The sequence below is a fragment of the Diceros bicornis genome, chromosome 10, assembly GCF_020826845.1.
Source record: "Diceros bicornis minor isolate mBicDic1 chromosome 10, mDicBic1.mat.cur, whole genome shotgun sequence".
In the NCBI taxonomy this organism is placed as follows: Eukaryota; Metazoa; Chordata; class Mammalia; order Perissodactyla; family Rhinocerotidae; genus Diceros; species Diceros bicornis.
Window position 1 is genome coordinate 29113079 of NC_080749.1, and position 15658 is coordinate 29128736.

The 15658-nt window shown below is 36.6% G+C and overlaps 1 protein-coding gene and 1 long non-coding RNA gene across 4 annotated transcripts in view; one reads left to right on the plus strand and one right to left on the minus strand.

Moving 5' to 3' along the window:
- Window positions 1-15658, plus strand: part of LOC131410704 (uncharacterized) — a 145559-nt gene that overhangs the window by 57753 nt on the left and 72148 nt on the right. Inside the window, exon 2 of the long non-coding RNA XR_009221397.1 lies at window positions 2951-2984. This is a non-coding gene — a long non-coding RNA (uncharacterized LOC131410704). The remainder of the gene's footprint in view (window positions 1-2950; window positions 2985-15658) is intronic.
- The window catches only part of ZEB2 (zinc finger E-box binding homeobox 2), a 131489-nt gene that overhangs the window by 5776 nt on the left and 110055 nt on the right, over window positions 1-15658 (minus strand). For all 3 annotated transcript variants that reach the window (XM_058548903.1, XM_058548901.1, XM_058548902.1), the window contains 5 exons: window positions 13801-13989; window positions 12896-13110; window positions 10186-10294; window positions 7290-9259; window positions 5718-5898 (listed from right to left, as the gene is read on the minus strand). In XM_058548903.1, the coding sequence (XP_058404886.1) occupies window positions 5718-5898; window positions 7290-9259; window positions 10186-10294; window positions 12896-13110; window positions 13801-13989 (2664 nt within the window). The remainder of the gene's footprint in view (window positions 1-5717; window positions 5899-7289; window positions 9260-10185; window positions 10295-12895; window positions 13111-13800; window positions 13990-15658) is intronic.

Genomic DNA, 15658 nt, shown 5'->3' on the forward strand with positions numbered 1-15658 from the left:
AGAGGAAGCTTTCAATTGCTAATTGCCTCATTAAAAATTTTGAAAAATGTCCTATTGAACAAGAAATTTCTAGTGCTTTAGCACATATTTTTATCAGGTAATTCTCTTCCTTGCATTTTTAAAACAAGGACTTGTTAAAAGTGACGAAGACAGCATCATTGCTGGCATTGGCCTTGATACCGTCTGCTTGTTACGTCATCGATGGTTCCTTTGAAAATGGGCTTTACGTCTCAAACAGGAGCAAATTGCCAAGTTAGGCAGAAGCAGCAATAGAGGAAAGATGATGTTAAGAGTGTCTTGTCAGACATATGATTCTAAGAATAAAAATCAGAGAAGAAATCATTTGAAAATACAGAGTAGAAAGATGGATGCCCTGGAGGCTGAACTAATCCCTAACAGTGTTTTCCCTCCAAAGTTTTCCATGAGATGTCAGCCACTTGTTGAGTGTTAAAATACTCTTCAGCTAGAGAATGCTGTATTTCCTTTGGCATTCCAGGCAGTTTCTAACCAGTGTTTGGAACTTGAAACTAGTGCCAAGCCTAAACACATCTGGTTGATTCCAGGCCACAAATAGCACTGGAATGCCTTCAACACCTTCCATAGCTGCCATACTTAAAAGTTTATTTCCAAAATAGAACTGACAAAAAAAAAAAAAATTATCAGACTGATGCTCCAGAGTTAAAGTCAGAGATGTGTCATGTAGAGAACTATGTATCATCATAACATACATGAAGCTATGTGCTTGTATTTCCTAATACAGACTTGCGCTTCAGCAAATTAAATTAAAAACCAGCATTAGTAGATTCAACCCCATTTTCATTTGCTAAGTGTCATGTTATAAGATTAGGAACCCATTCTACACACTTCAGGTATTCAGTTATATGGTGATATATAATATCAATTAGTAATCAAATATCTTTAATAATGTTATTGAATGCCTCTGGGGCACGCTACTATTTAGAAAATGCTGTAGGCTGCTATATGTTATTTCATTAATGGTCTTTATCTTACTGGAATGTCCAATATAAATTTAGTGATGATAGATGTGGTAAGGCACAATACTAGAGTAGGAAGAAGTTATTTACCTGTAAGAGAAGAAATTAGAAAGATATTTGTTGGTGACTACTTGTTGTATTGGAAATAAGGAAGATTCTAGTAATCGACTTGAAGGTAGCTAATACTCTGAAGAAAAAAAGTATAATTCAAACCACACAAGAACCACTCAACTTTTGGAAAAGATGTTTTGAATGAGGTAAACTGGATAACAGAGAAGAGAATTCCAATAGAGTGCCAAGAGTTTGGAAAGACAGCGTGCTTCTCCATTTGACAAGACCACCGTGGTGGGGAGGTAGTTTAACAGGAAGCAGAAGTGCATTTGGGAAAAAGACAGAGGTTTTGCCTTCCAGAAAACTTCAAGTTGCTATGCATGAAGTTGGTCTTTCTCTTGTGTACTTGGACCTTAAAGAAAAAGATGCTATCAGGAGCAAGGATAAGATGTTTCTGACAGTGGCAATTCATTCCCATGGGCAGGATGGTGCAGTGTTACATAGGGGAGGTGGGTTCTGGAGTCTGATTGCCCAGGTTCAAATCCATCTTTTACAACCAGCTATGCAGTCTCAGGCATGTTAACCTCTCTGAGGATCAGGGTCCTTATCCATAAAAGGCAGCTCATTTGGGGACCTAACTTGTGGACAGGGCATAAGGAGTAAAGGAGACAACATAGGTAAAGTGTTTAGTACAAGGATGGCACATGGTAAGCACTCAATTAATGTTAGATACTTTTATTTGTATTCATTAATACATGTTCAATAATTTCCCAAGTTGTAAGCAAGACACCATGTATCAGGAGCAGAGTACATGGGAGGAATGAATCTGAATGGAGAGAAGAGAAATTGCAGATGAAAAATGTCTTGGTGCTTTAGTTGCTACAGTACGCATGCGGAGAACTGTCCTACAACCTCCTTTAGATACTAGAGTCTCATCAGCTCAGCAGCACAAAAAGGTCAACCAGTTAGGTCACTTCACAGATTGGCTATGTGAATAATTTTGAATGAACATCACAGTTGGTATGGCTCTGTCTTTTCCAAAGGAACAAAACACAGAGCAGTGTTCCCAGAGAGAAGGGGCTCTCTCCAGGACAAGTATCAAGGCCTGTTTAGAAATGCTTCGGGGATGCCCACTGAACTGCATCTATTCTATGTATATTCTGTAAACAATATGCTTATAATCAAAATATATTAATTCTACATTATGCACTGACAACCTGAAAGAATAAAATGTTCATCTATTACGTCATGCAGAGGACAGAATTTTGGAGCAGGGAGTGGGGAGTTTTGACCTTCACCTTGCACTAAATATTCTACTAATCTCCAGAAATCTCGCTGGTAAAGCATTTAATAAATTCAATTTAAATAGGAACTGACTTGGACATGCATCTCTTTTTAACTTGTTTGATTGGTTTACCTGATTCAAATCAAGATGTCCTGGGATTAAATTTCCACATGAACAAGATTCAAAAAAACATCCAAATTGACATTGAGTGAATCAAAACTTTTTTAGGGTAAATTTTTTTCTCTAATATTGAGGTTCATGATTTGCCTGACAGCTAGAATGATAACTGAAGTTAATAAATAGAAGGTTTGTGGTATGAAAAATATTGTTTCACTGAGAAACAAAATTGGTAATTTATTTAAAACTTCCACATTACTCAAAAGTAGAAACATTTTTATTACTTTTCTAAATGAGGTGGGTTTAAAAGCACCTACCACAATGTTTCAATAAAGAAAGTACTCAATAAATGTCAGATTTAAATTTTAGTGGGATACAAATGAGTTCTTGACAGTGCCTAAGAGGAGTTTCAGATTTTTTATTTCACAGTCCTTGTTTGTGACAATTAATCCTATTGAAACCAACATTTATGTAGTGTTTCCTTCCTCTGTCCCTGTCCCAGGTCCCAGGAAAAGCAAGCAAGGAATACAGCATTGGTAAGTAAAATTAAGCATTATATCTTTGATGTCTGCCTAGCAAATAAATTAAACAGGTCAAAGTAAAAGAGCACAGGATCTCGAGAATAAGTAACTCATAATTTCCTTATTAATTTAAACTATTCTATATGTTAAATTGTAGACAAATGTAACAAACACACTTTATCAATGACACATTCATCATCAACACATAATCAAATGATAATTCAACTTCATTTCCCAACCTTGGAATCAATCAACCCAAAGACTGTTCTCACTTGTAATTTTCATATTAGTACATTCTCAAAGTATTACTAGTGCTTAATATAAACAAATAAAAGGCTTGTGGGGCCCAATTAGGGAAGGAAAATGGACTAAATTTCCACATATATCATAGTGATAGAAAATTCATGAAGAACTTCACTTTGATGGAACCTAATACACTGACAGTAGAAACGTCATGAGATGTTTGGTCAAGAGACCAAAAAGTTAACACACTGGAAACTTGACAAGCTGGGAAGCCAACAGGAGGATAATTAATCACACATTTAGAGAAACCATTGGATGGTTAACATCTTGTTGCTAGGCAGTGTTTCTAGGCAGCAGATCTTCTCACATCTTAAAGGACCAGAACATTTTATTTTTATTTTTTAAAATACAGTATATTTTTCAAATTGATTATGCATATTTGTGTTTGTCAACTTTTGGGTCTCTCAACTATTTATATACCTATGAAGATTATGGACTATCAAATTTATAAGAAATAAAGATATTGACTGAATGTCAATATGTATGACAGCCCTCACTAAAATAAAAGTTTTACACTCACCATGTAGTAAATGATAGAGTTTGCATATGGTCATATAATAAAACCAATCAGAGAGGGAAAGAAGCCTTCAGTGATGTGCCTATTGTAGCTGAATAATGAAATGCAAAATATATTTGAGGTTGATTAAAATATTAAAGTAAATTTAGGTATAAAAATATTTTTACTCTATGAATACTTAATTAGGACTTGGTACTAAAGAAAATATCTATTGATATCTATGATAAAAGACAAATGTAGGAAAATTCTGATGTTTCAAACATTGAATTATATCACACGAGTATAAAAACTATTGGGATTTGCTATTCCAATTAGGTTGTCTTTCAAGTGTCATAAGTTGAACTTTTAAAACAATAGCAATTAATATCAGACAGTTGAAGAAAAAGAAAACTGAGTTGATTGGAGGAAGAGCGCTGTTATTTATCAACCTTGTTCTCTTCACAAAGACCCTCAACACTTAATGTTATAGAACTCACCCAACTTCCCCCCCACTCTCAGGCTGATTCTGGTCACTTGTGCTGCCCCCTGAACATGCCCAGTGAGGAAAAAGGGAAGATGATCAGTACAAGTGTTTTCCAAGGATAGTTTTCAATCTCTAAAAAGGGTCCCACGTGTTTAGATAGTCAAAATAGGACAGAAAGTATTCACATTCCCTTTTCTTCTTTTTTCTTTTTCTTTTTTGTCTCTTCATCACTTTTCCGCAAAAAGCATTAATGTTAGGTTACTATTTTTCCTCTATATTGAAATGTTTGGTACTAGACTTCCTGGTTTACAATGAGAATTTTTCTGTAGTTTCCCCTGCCAATAATTTGATTGAGATCCTACACTCTTTCTTTTCCCATCTAGGGCTTGTACAGCATGGCAAATTTCTTTTTTTTTTTTCTTTTTTTAAAATTATTTTATTGTGGTCATATTGGTTTATAACATTGTGTAACTTCAGGTGTACATGATTATATATCGGTTTCTGTCTAGACTACACTGTGCTCACCACCAATAGACTAGTTTCTGTCCGCCACCATACATATTTGCCCCTTTACCCCTTTGCCCTTTCCAAATTTCTAGTGGAGAAAAGTTGGAGATGGGTTAGGGACAGGGATGAGGCTGAGTTACTTTGTGGGTAAGGGTGGAAGGAGACAGAGGGAAGGAGGGAACGCAGGCATAGCTCCACCAGGAAGCTGCAGATCAGATCTGGGATTGTGGGAACTAATATTGCTTCACATTACGGTACTTCACCTTTCTTCTTTAAAATTAACCCACTATCTATCTCTCTACTCATAGGGAAGAATTAGGCTGCTGTCTTGTCAACTCTGTATAATTGTTCCTAATTCATAATGCATGAATCGGAAATAAACCAATTAAATTTAGAAAGTTTTTATTTTAGTCTTCCAAATATAAGTTGTTTCAGTAGCTCATTTGGCCTAATGCTTTACTTATGTCTTTTCTTTCACAGTACCAACACTTTTAGTTTATTCAAAATATGGTCAATTTATAAAACCAAACAAAATCATCCCCAAATTGTGGCTTACTTAAAGCTTGGATGATGAAACTAATACATCGACTGAATTTTTTGCTAAATTTTTACATATCTAGGTTCATCGCAGCTTAAGAATTTGAAGATATTTTCAATAACTGACTTGTGTCATGCTGTTTCATTGCCCTGGCCATTTAAATATACCTTTGATATGATTTGTGAATTTGGTTTACAGATTAACTTGAAAGATATGAAGACAAGCACACTCATTAACACATGAATGATCCAATAAACAGGCAACAAAAAAGTCCTACCGAGCTAAGCAAAAGCATTATTTCTTCCTTGTTGAAGGTATCAGCATATGCTACATCTTATGTTGCACAAGTGTACTCATTAAATATTATGAAATGTACAGCAGGCCGGGAAGCTCTAACTAGCTAGTCAAAGTCACTCATACCTGTGTGTTCGTATTTATGTCGCAGAAGGGAACTGCTTTTCTGGAATGTCTTGTCACATAAGTCACATGCATACATGCCACTCTCTGTCTTCTTGATCTTCTTTCGAGACAGACAGGAGTCGGAGTCTGTCATGTCATCTAGGCCTGACATGTAGTCTTGTGCTCCATCAAGCAATTCTCCCTGTGATATAATCACATAGTTCAACACAGTCTCTTCTCCTTGTGTTTATACCAAACAACTTCGCGTAGGCTGACATTTGGAGAACCTCAAAAGTGCTTGCTATTAATTGATCTAGTTTTTAAAAACTATTACTCTCCATGAAACATGTATATGAGGTCTCACATTTCAAGAAAATACAAATCTTTTCTGCCCTAGATAATAGCGCTCATTGTTTGTCAAGGACAGAAAATAGTCGACTCTGAAGGTGAGAAAAGCATAAATTTTTAAAAAATCCTTAATTTTCTTTATATGAGGAAATACCATGAGTGAAAATGAAACATGAGAATTTGTGTATTTTCCAGTGTGCTTAACTTTAGAAATGATCTGTAGCTGTAGAAACCCCATTTTAATTGAATTTTATATTTAGGTACAAAATGTTATTATTATGCAATCTATTTAAATGTATGTCTACCAACTAAAGGCCTCAAGCTATATTTTTATATTTAATTTTCTAATTTGAAATAGGGAATATTAATAACACTTTTTATCAATGTTCTATCTATGTTAAAACAGCCTTCAGCATTGAGCAATAATGAATGTGGATCAGTAAATTATTAAATTTCTTGATATTTATTTTGTCTTGATCCAAAGGAGTGCAAACTTGCATGATAACATACATTTCCATTCGCTAGTCCACAGTTCAGTTTTCTTAGACTACGTTTGCACTAATTAATATTAGAGACAATTAAACAGGCTTACATACATTTACAAAGAGGGCAGATGCACTATAAATGGGAATACTGGAACAGCTGTTACAGAGGTGCTCTGCTACTTATGCCCCTATTTTGCAAACAGGGATTCTACTCCACGATGTGAAAACATACCTGTTTTTGTATTTGAAAAACCATAAATTATTCACTAATTTGAAAACTACATAAAAAGCCATGTGGAATGTACAAAGTGTTTTTTTAAATACTCTTCAAAATAAACTATTCTCTATAAAACCAAGTACATATCAACTTTAGACATGCAGTATTGCAAATTGTGAACATCTGTGAAGGTATGTGACTGTTATAAATGTTAACTCAGCATCTATGTAAGTCCTACCAAATATTGTTATCAATGTATAATTCTAAAAGCAGACAGATCAATCTAAATAAATCTCAAAAATAAATATTAAGTTCTTCTTTATCTTATTAAAGGCAAATATGCTTAAATAGTACAGTGTTCCACTCTTTCTCCATTTATATGTCTAGCCCACTCAGTTTTAGGTTCAAGTTAAAACAAACTCTTCTATTTCTGCTGAAAACATAACACTTGATTTTTTTTCTCCAAGATTTTTTTCCCTACATGCTCATAAACAATATCATTTTCATCTCCTCTCTTCAGAGCAAAGAGATATGTCTCATTACCTGAAATCCTTGTTTCCGCTGGTACTTTCTCCTTTGCTGCATATCAGCAAAAGTAGCTGCTCCAGTTGGGTAGGTATAGGCCATATGTGGTAGGAAGCTCATCTGATCCAGTCCCGGGTATGGTCGGAGCCCAGGGATACTGGTCTGGACTGGTGGCATGAAAGTGGCAGGGGGAAATGCGCTTTGTGGAGGAAGAGCTGTGTATAAAGGTTTGGCACTAAACGGGTTCATGCCGAACACCGGGTTAGTGCTTTTGTTGTCCAGATTATTTGAATTTGAAAACTCCTTCTTGATAAAAGTCAAGTTTAGAGGCTCATCTGAGTTTTCAGATGACGAAGAAACACTGTTGTGGTCTAAATTTATGCTGCTAGCTTTTGTTTTGTTCTTTGTGGCTATAATACTTTTGGGTTCTTTCATTTGTTTTGGTAATGACAAGTCCAAAGGCTCAGCCTGGAGCTCCTCAGAAGAGAAGCTGTTTGGAGTGTAAGAACTACTGTGGGAGTTTTTAGAAGATGTGGAGGAAAGATTTAAGGGAGAAGGAGTATTACTCCTCGAGTGGTCCAATTTTTCAACTGGTTTAATATTGGTAAAATGGGAAGGTTTTGTTAGCCTGAGAGGAGGATCACAATTCGTAACACTGTTGTGGAGTTCTGCTATAGATGGTGATGTTATGGAGTCCATAGGTTTTACAGGAGACCTGGGTAATAAAGAGTCTTTTGTGGGAGGGTTACTGTTGGGAGCTAACGGCTTGGAGTTCCTTTCCAGTGATGGTGACCTGGAATTTGAATACTGGTAGACTTTTCGTTGCTCAAACCATTCCTTCACAAATTCCTGAGGAAGGCCCACAGCAATGGAAATTTTCAGCAGTTCATCAGAGTTGGGCTCCATGTTCATAGCATAATATGCTTTAAGTACAGACATGTGGTCCTTGTATGGGTTGATGGGGCTTGTCATTCCTTTCTCAGAAAGTACAGATGACAAGAGGAGGGCTTTATTATCAACAAAAACTCCGGCTTTGTTGGGGACTATGTTTTCGTGAGGTTGCAGGACTGCCTTGATCTCTTCATTCATCTTACAAAGGTAACGTTCATGCTGATGCAAGGGAATGGGGCCAGGAAAACTTTCTTTACAGAACTGGCATGAAAATGGAGTGGCTATGTTGTGGTTCTCAATCATTTTATCATCGGTGACCAAATCTATTAAAGTACGTAGCTTCTCTTTCTTTATATTACTGATCTGTCTCCTTGAGTCAGTAGTCAAGCTCTGGAGGCAAGCTTTGGCTTCATTGACTTTTTCTAATGTGTAGTCAATAATACTTTTAGTGGCACCATTATGACTCACTACTGGAAGACCTACAGGTGGAATATTAGGAGAAGTAACTCCTTGTTCCTCAGGTTGAGAGCATGGATCCTTCATGTGATAACCTTTCAACTTTGAAATTTCTTCAGCCTTGCAGTCCATCTTTTGCCTGGAAACCGTATTGTCCACAATCTGTAGAACCTTTTGTACCTCGCTTAAGTTACTATTCATTGTGGGAAATCCAAGTAAAGGGGCTTCCATCCCTACACCTAAGTGCTGCATTGGACTCTGAGCAGACGGATGAACTCCTAAAGGGCTGGTGGCTCCAAGTGCACCATTCATAAAGGGACTAGTGCCACTAAACCCGTGTGTGGCCATAAGAACTTTATAGTCATTGAAGTCTAGTGGTTCTGTTTTAATTTTAAGTAAGCCTGTTTGTTCAGACATACTAAGTGGTTTTCCATTCTCCAATTTGTTTCTTAACTGGGTAATGGCTGAATTAGTAGGAGAAGAAGAAACAGAATTAGGGGAAGAACCCGTCTTGATATTGTTTCTCATTCGGCCATTTACAGAGATTAAACCAATGCATTTCTTGCTGCTGATGTGTGAACTGTAGGAACCAGAATGGGAGAAACGTTTCTTGCAGTTTGGGCACTCATACGGTTTTTCACCTAAAATGATAATTAAAATTAACGTTACATTTCTCTGATTGGACAATTGCAATTGTCTACCATGACAAGAATCTGTGAAACCAACTGAAAGGAACACAATGGGGTACCTCTACATTCTAGGTGCTTATTTTAAAATTATGTGGCCATAACTGTTTCTGGGCTTTATCTACCCCAGGAAGACATAATTCAAGATGTTAGCAGTGGAAGGTGAGGGCTATCTATGCCTTTTTCAGCCAAGATCCCAAATCTTGTCTTGCCATCGGCAGCCTCCTATTTAAACAGTGTCAGATTAATGTGTGGTCAATAGCACAATAAAGATGTCACAGTATTTAAAGGGAAGTGTAGCCATGGCTTTAATCAACTCTGTGGAGATTCCATTGATTCTACCAATCCAACGAGTCCTTTGAATAGCATCCAATTTGGTAATAAAATGCTTGGCAGAGCTATCAAAATAGTTATAAAGAAGAAATCTCAGTGGTAGGATGTTGTTCTGTAATATACAGCTCTGAGGAATCAAGGAACATTTATTATACAAAAGCTGTTACCTAAAATTCTTCAATTTTTTCTTTCATGCTTAGGTATCAAAAATGAATATCCTTCAGAATTTGCCAGCTGAGTTTCTTCAGGTCAAAAATATTTAATCTGTAGAAGGGTTTTTAAAAGGACAAAAAGGATCCTCTAGATTTTGTAAGAAATCAAAGTATTTGCAATTTATAGAAAAGATAAGCATTCCACTTCTTTTTATAGGATCATGCTATTGGTGGTACCACACATCTCATGAAGACAAAGCAGGCACATATAGTTTATGACATAAATGGGTAGTTCCAAAAAGCTGCAAACAGGATTGTGTAAATTTTAAACAATCTTTTAAGACTCCCCTAATGAAACAAAATGCAAATGTGAGCCCCAGCACCTCTGCTACTCACCGCTGTGAATTCGCAGGTGTTCTTTCAGATGGTGTTTGTATTTGAAGGCCTTGCCGCATTCCGTGCACTTGAACTTGCGATTACCTGCTCCTTGGGTCAGCATTTGGTGCTGTAAAAGGAGAAAGACTGACATCAGTTTTGTGCAAGAAGAACAAAGGAAATTTGTTACAAATATTTTTGAAAGGCCTCTATTTTTCAGACAGGCCAAAAGATTTGAGTGCATGTTTATTTATTTGCCCAGTCTTTCAGAGTTGCAATAAAAGTGATAATGTTGGCAATAAAATTGGAACAAATGAAAAAAAAAGTGCTTTCACATGGGCATCTAGCGCTTGCTTTAGAATTATCTCTGTAGTCTCTTTTCCAAAATGTTTCTTTAAGCCTTTGGAGATGAGAAAGCATAATTGTAAAGATGTTTGTGGTTCTCTGTGTTTACTGCAAATTCTAAAATCTGAAGATTCCCTGTTGGAATGCAACTATTTTGTCCAGGAAAAAAATAAATATTACCCTGAAAATTCTAAATAGTCTCTCAAAAAACTCCCCACACAAATAACTAATTTTATCAAATTTTCTGTATCAGGGTAAAAGTCTATCTTATACTGAAGCAATACCAAATTTGAAGAAGAAAAAACAAAACCTCATACAGAAACAAAAAAATCCTTGACTGTAAATATTTCATTACACTATAAGCATGTTTAAATATCCCATTCACTGTGCTAGGAGCAAATGGAAACCCTCTTTTTCCTGAGGTGTTGCATATCAGATTTGATTCATTATCAAATGTAAGAGACAACATCTTGGGTTATAGCTGCTTGAGCAGTTTTATCACAGGCCAGGAGGAAAGACTTCAACGACTTTTCATTTTCCTTTTTAGTAGTGTGCTAGGAAGTAGGGACAAAAAAAAAAGTTCGCTGAAAAGACAAGTTAAAAGCAGCGAAGATATAATCAAACACAGCTGACCTTTTTGAACAAGGGGAAAAAAAGCACTGTGACTTAGAATTCTGAAAAAAAAAATACAGTCATCCACTCTGGACGCTCAAGGTAGGAGGTCAGCCTTTTTCAAGCAGCAATGACACAAAAGCCTTTTGCAAAAAGACAGCACAGAAACGGTATGACAACTGCTAGGGTGTGCTGAATCTTCCCACATTCCTAGTGAGACAGATGGTGTTACATGGGACACAGGGAGGTTTGTTCAAACAGCAGCAACCTTCAAAGATCAAGCAGAGCCCAGCCCGCCGAGCGCCATTGAGGGACCAGCGCTCATATGTTGCTGAGTTGCATAAACAAACAGCAACAGCTGCTTTGTCTCCCCCCACAGCCCTCAGAGGACTACTATAAACTTTAGTTGTGCCACTGTTAATATGATACAATCATTTTAATTTACTAATTGTAAATGCCATGAGCAAATGAGGGGACTTTTCAACACCAAAGCTACCATTCATAATGCGCCAACACAATCACACTTCTGCATGTGAAATTTAAAGCAGTTATGCTAGATAAATATCTAGGCACTTTTTTTTTTCCTAGAGTTTTTGTGCATATCAGCAAGGGGAGATAAACTGTTACATAAGAGTAACTATGCAAGCATAGTTTTTATAACTGAAGTTTGAAAAACATTCAGGTGACAAATCCAATCAGATATAAACGGAATGATTTTAGATGAGCTGTTCTCTTAAAATAGTAAAATTCCGTAATATAGTATCACCACCACTGCTTGATTGTGTTTGCTTATTCTCATTTTCCGTATTCAAAGAAAATAAAACCCAGAAGGAAAAAACACAAGAATTGTATAGAATAACCTGTTTAATAGTTTTAAAAACAGATATAGTGTCAAGGCTTATTAGACAGGTGATGCCAGATCTGTAGGGCCAGTTATTGGGACTTAAGGCACATCATTTCGTTACCATCTGAACACATCATAATATCAATCTGCAGGCAATTCTCCCAGGAGGAGAGAAAGAGCAGTTTTGCTACAACATTTAAGGGACACTGAATCAATCCTATTCAATCATTTTAAGGATTTAAGAAGCTATGCTTACCTGTTCAAGATAGAGTTTTTATTTTTGACACAAGTAAGCCAAAAAAGGCAGAGCAGTCTTAACATTTAACAACAAATATGCATATTAAAAAGGGATTATTTTTAATGTAGATCCAACAATTTAGTATTAATCCAGTTTATTTTATACATATACATAGACATTATATACTTTTTTGATTTTCCTTAAAACACTGAATTAGATTTCATAAACTAGCAGCAGCTTGTAAATATACTCTAAGTAACTGAAGGTGTTATATGACAAATGAAAGAAATACTTCTCTTACTATGACTTAGATCCTATATGAAAAAAATTTCCAAGAAAACTAGGTGAAAAATGGAATTAAAATTGCTGAGATGTTTAATAACGTATAATTAAAATGCTACAATTTTATTCACTTTTTGTGGAACATAAAAAGGAAACTAAAGTCAAGTTAAAGTGCAAATAAAATTTCTAAATTAGAAATTAACACACTCATTCGATCGTGAACATAAGACTATTAAATCATATTAGAAGAGACCATCAAAAAATCATTTAGACCTCAATTAAAGCTATTACCATTAAAAGATCTGCATCTTCAAAATGCCATGAAAAATTAATAATGATTGCCAATCAAAGCAATATCGTTTCTCTAAGGGGTTATTATAGAAAGAAATCACTTAAAACCAACCCCCCACCTGATCTGTCCCTGGCTTGTGCGTCACCATATGCCGCTCGAGCTGGGTGCGGTAGGCAAACGTGTAGCTACAAAGAGGGCAGGAAAAGTTCTCTTCATTCTTCTCGTGGCGGTACTTGATGTGCTCCTTCAGTGATGTCAAGCGCTTGTAGCCCCGGTCGCAGTAGGGGCAGGTCAGCAGTTGGGCAAAAGCATCTGGAGTTCCAGGTGGCAGGTCTGGAGCCGAGAGACAGAGGGAGAGAAGCAGGCCAAACGGTCATTGAATCAATGGCAGCTAATGGGCTGACTGCCCGGGGTGGTATGACAGGAATCACGGCAATCTGCTCCGCGAGAGTGCCATCATTGCCCTCGGCCTCTGTGCACGCCAGTCCCCTCGCACACCCAGGACAGACTTGTCGGAATCAGCTCACACTGCGCTAGAAAATTAATTAATTACTTGAGCTTTTTGGGGGAAATTTAAACAGCTGATAAATGAGGAAATTCTCTTTAGGTGACTGACAGTTCGTCGTCAACCTATAGTCACATCTGACTCAGGAATTCACAGTGTGATCGAGCTTTTCATGTGTCAGTAAAGAAGAACAAAAAGTTAGGGTCAATATCTCTAAACTTTTTTTTTCCTCAAAAGTGAAATATTTCGGAAAGATAGGAATCAGTTTAGATATTTTTATCTCTTAGAAATAGGCTCTAATTGTTCTTGTTCTGTATTGGGTGTACAAATGACACAAATTTGCTGACAAAAAAATTTCACAATACCCTAAAATTACAGTTCTAATCTTTGCTCATGAAATTCCATGCCTCTGCAGCTGTTCTTCAAATTTTAAGGTAAACACCCAGGCATGTAGTGCATTTGTAATTGTAACAGCTGCAGAGGTCAGTGTAGTGGCTAAAAATGAATTACAGCCTCACCATTTTCTTCTTGCCCATTGGCCTCTGGCGTGCCAAGGCGAGACAGCTCCTCAGGGGCTTCTGGGTAAATAATGGCTGTGTCACTGCGCTGAAGGTACTCCTCGATGCTGACTGCATGGCCATCGCGTTCATCTAGTTTTCTTTTGGCAAAGTATTCCTCAAAGTCTGATGTGCAATTTGCATTCTTAACTGAAATCATAAAAGGAAAAGAAATGTCTTTTCAGGGCCCTCTTCCTAGGAGCCCAAGTCTGCTCACGCCATTGTTAGTGAGAAATGTTGACTTGCAAATACCTAGTTTATTTGTAAGTTGCAAGTGATCAGTTATTGATTAAATGCTTATTCTCATAATATATGCAAAAAAAGAGGACACTTTGCTTTAAGTTAAATAGGCACATTTTATTTTCTCCTTTCCTGGAATACTAGTTTGCATAATTCACAAAGAATGAAAGAAATTTTTAAATGTTTTTTAGTTCTTTTTAGTTCTGTTTAAAAAACAGAACTACATCCTAAGGTCCGTAAACATGACAGATACTATAAGCTCAATGCTATTTTAATAATCTATATAAAACTTCTTTTTCTTTTAAGAAAGGTATATTTAATTTTTTATTGTCCACTAAACTTAACTTTCCTAACCACAGATACATCCTGTTGCTAAATATAAGTTTTTAACCCTAGGCCCTCTGAGTATCACAGATGGCCAGGACTACATAGTCTGAGACAGATGTGAGAGGACAGATATTTCTAGAGAGAGAATAATGCAACTTCGTAAAAAAAATCATGGAATGTGGCAGTTTATCTTTCTGTATAATTTCAATATTTAGCTCAGTATTTTAAAGCTGCTGAAAATAAAGTTAAGCTCACAACTTAGAGAAATCAAATGAAAGTAACAGAAGGAGGGGGCCGGCCTGGTGGTGCAGCAGTTAAGTGCTGCAGCGGTTAAGTGCGCGCGCTCCGCTGGGGTGGCCTGGGGTTCGCCAGCTCGGATCCGGGCGCGCACTGAGGCACCGCTTGGCAAGCCATGCTGTGGCGGCGTCCCATATAAAGTGGAGAAAGATGGGCACGGATGTTAGCCCAGGGCCAGTCTTCTCCGCAAAAAAAGAGGAGGATTGGCAGATGTTAGCACAGGGCTGATCTCCTCACAAAAAAAAAAGTAACAGAGGGAGTTAAGAAACTGGCAATATTGCTATGTGATTTTGACATGATTTTTAACTTTTGTAACTATGACCCTATTCCCATGAAATGAATAATAGTTGTAAATCAATTTTAGCTACCTGTGTCTCAAGCCTTTGTATATTTAAAACCTCTAGATATGTTTCTGAAATAAGTTATAGCTTAAATATCCTTAATAAAAATTTTTATGCACAAGACAGAGTTGGAAGAGTGGCTAGTACACTATTCTCTGCCATAAGTAGGTGAAAAAAAGTCCTTTACTACTATAGTTCATGGTGTAGCCCTACTTTCATAGTTTCTGAGAGCAGTTAACCTTGATTCCACTATACTGGTCACCTCACCTTCTCTGCCCTAAACGATATTACAGTATTTGCATACTAATTTATCCCTGACAATTTGTGGCAGGGTGATGTTCCAGCAAGCTAGTCAATTTTTATTTTTATTTTTGAGTTTCACTATTATGAACTTGTGGATTATAGATGAGAAGAATAGAAAGTGGAACCTTCCATTAAGTCAACAAATATTTACTGAATGACTGGTATGTGGTAGGCATCATGTCTTGTTTTGGTAAGGAAAAAACAGACCCATTCTCATCCTTCAGAAAGCCATGAGAATAATCAATACAACTGATATTATCTCAAAAATAAATATAACATTAGAAACTCAAATAAGTACTATAAAAAAAAGT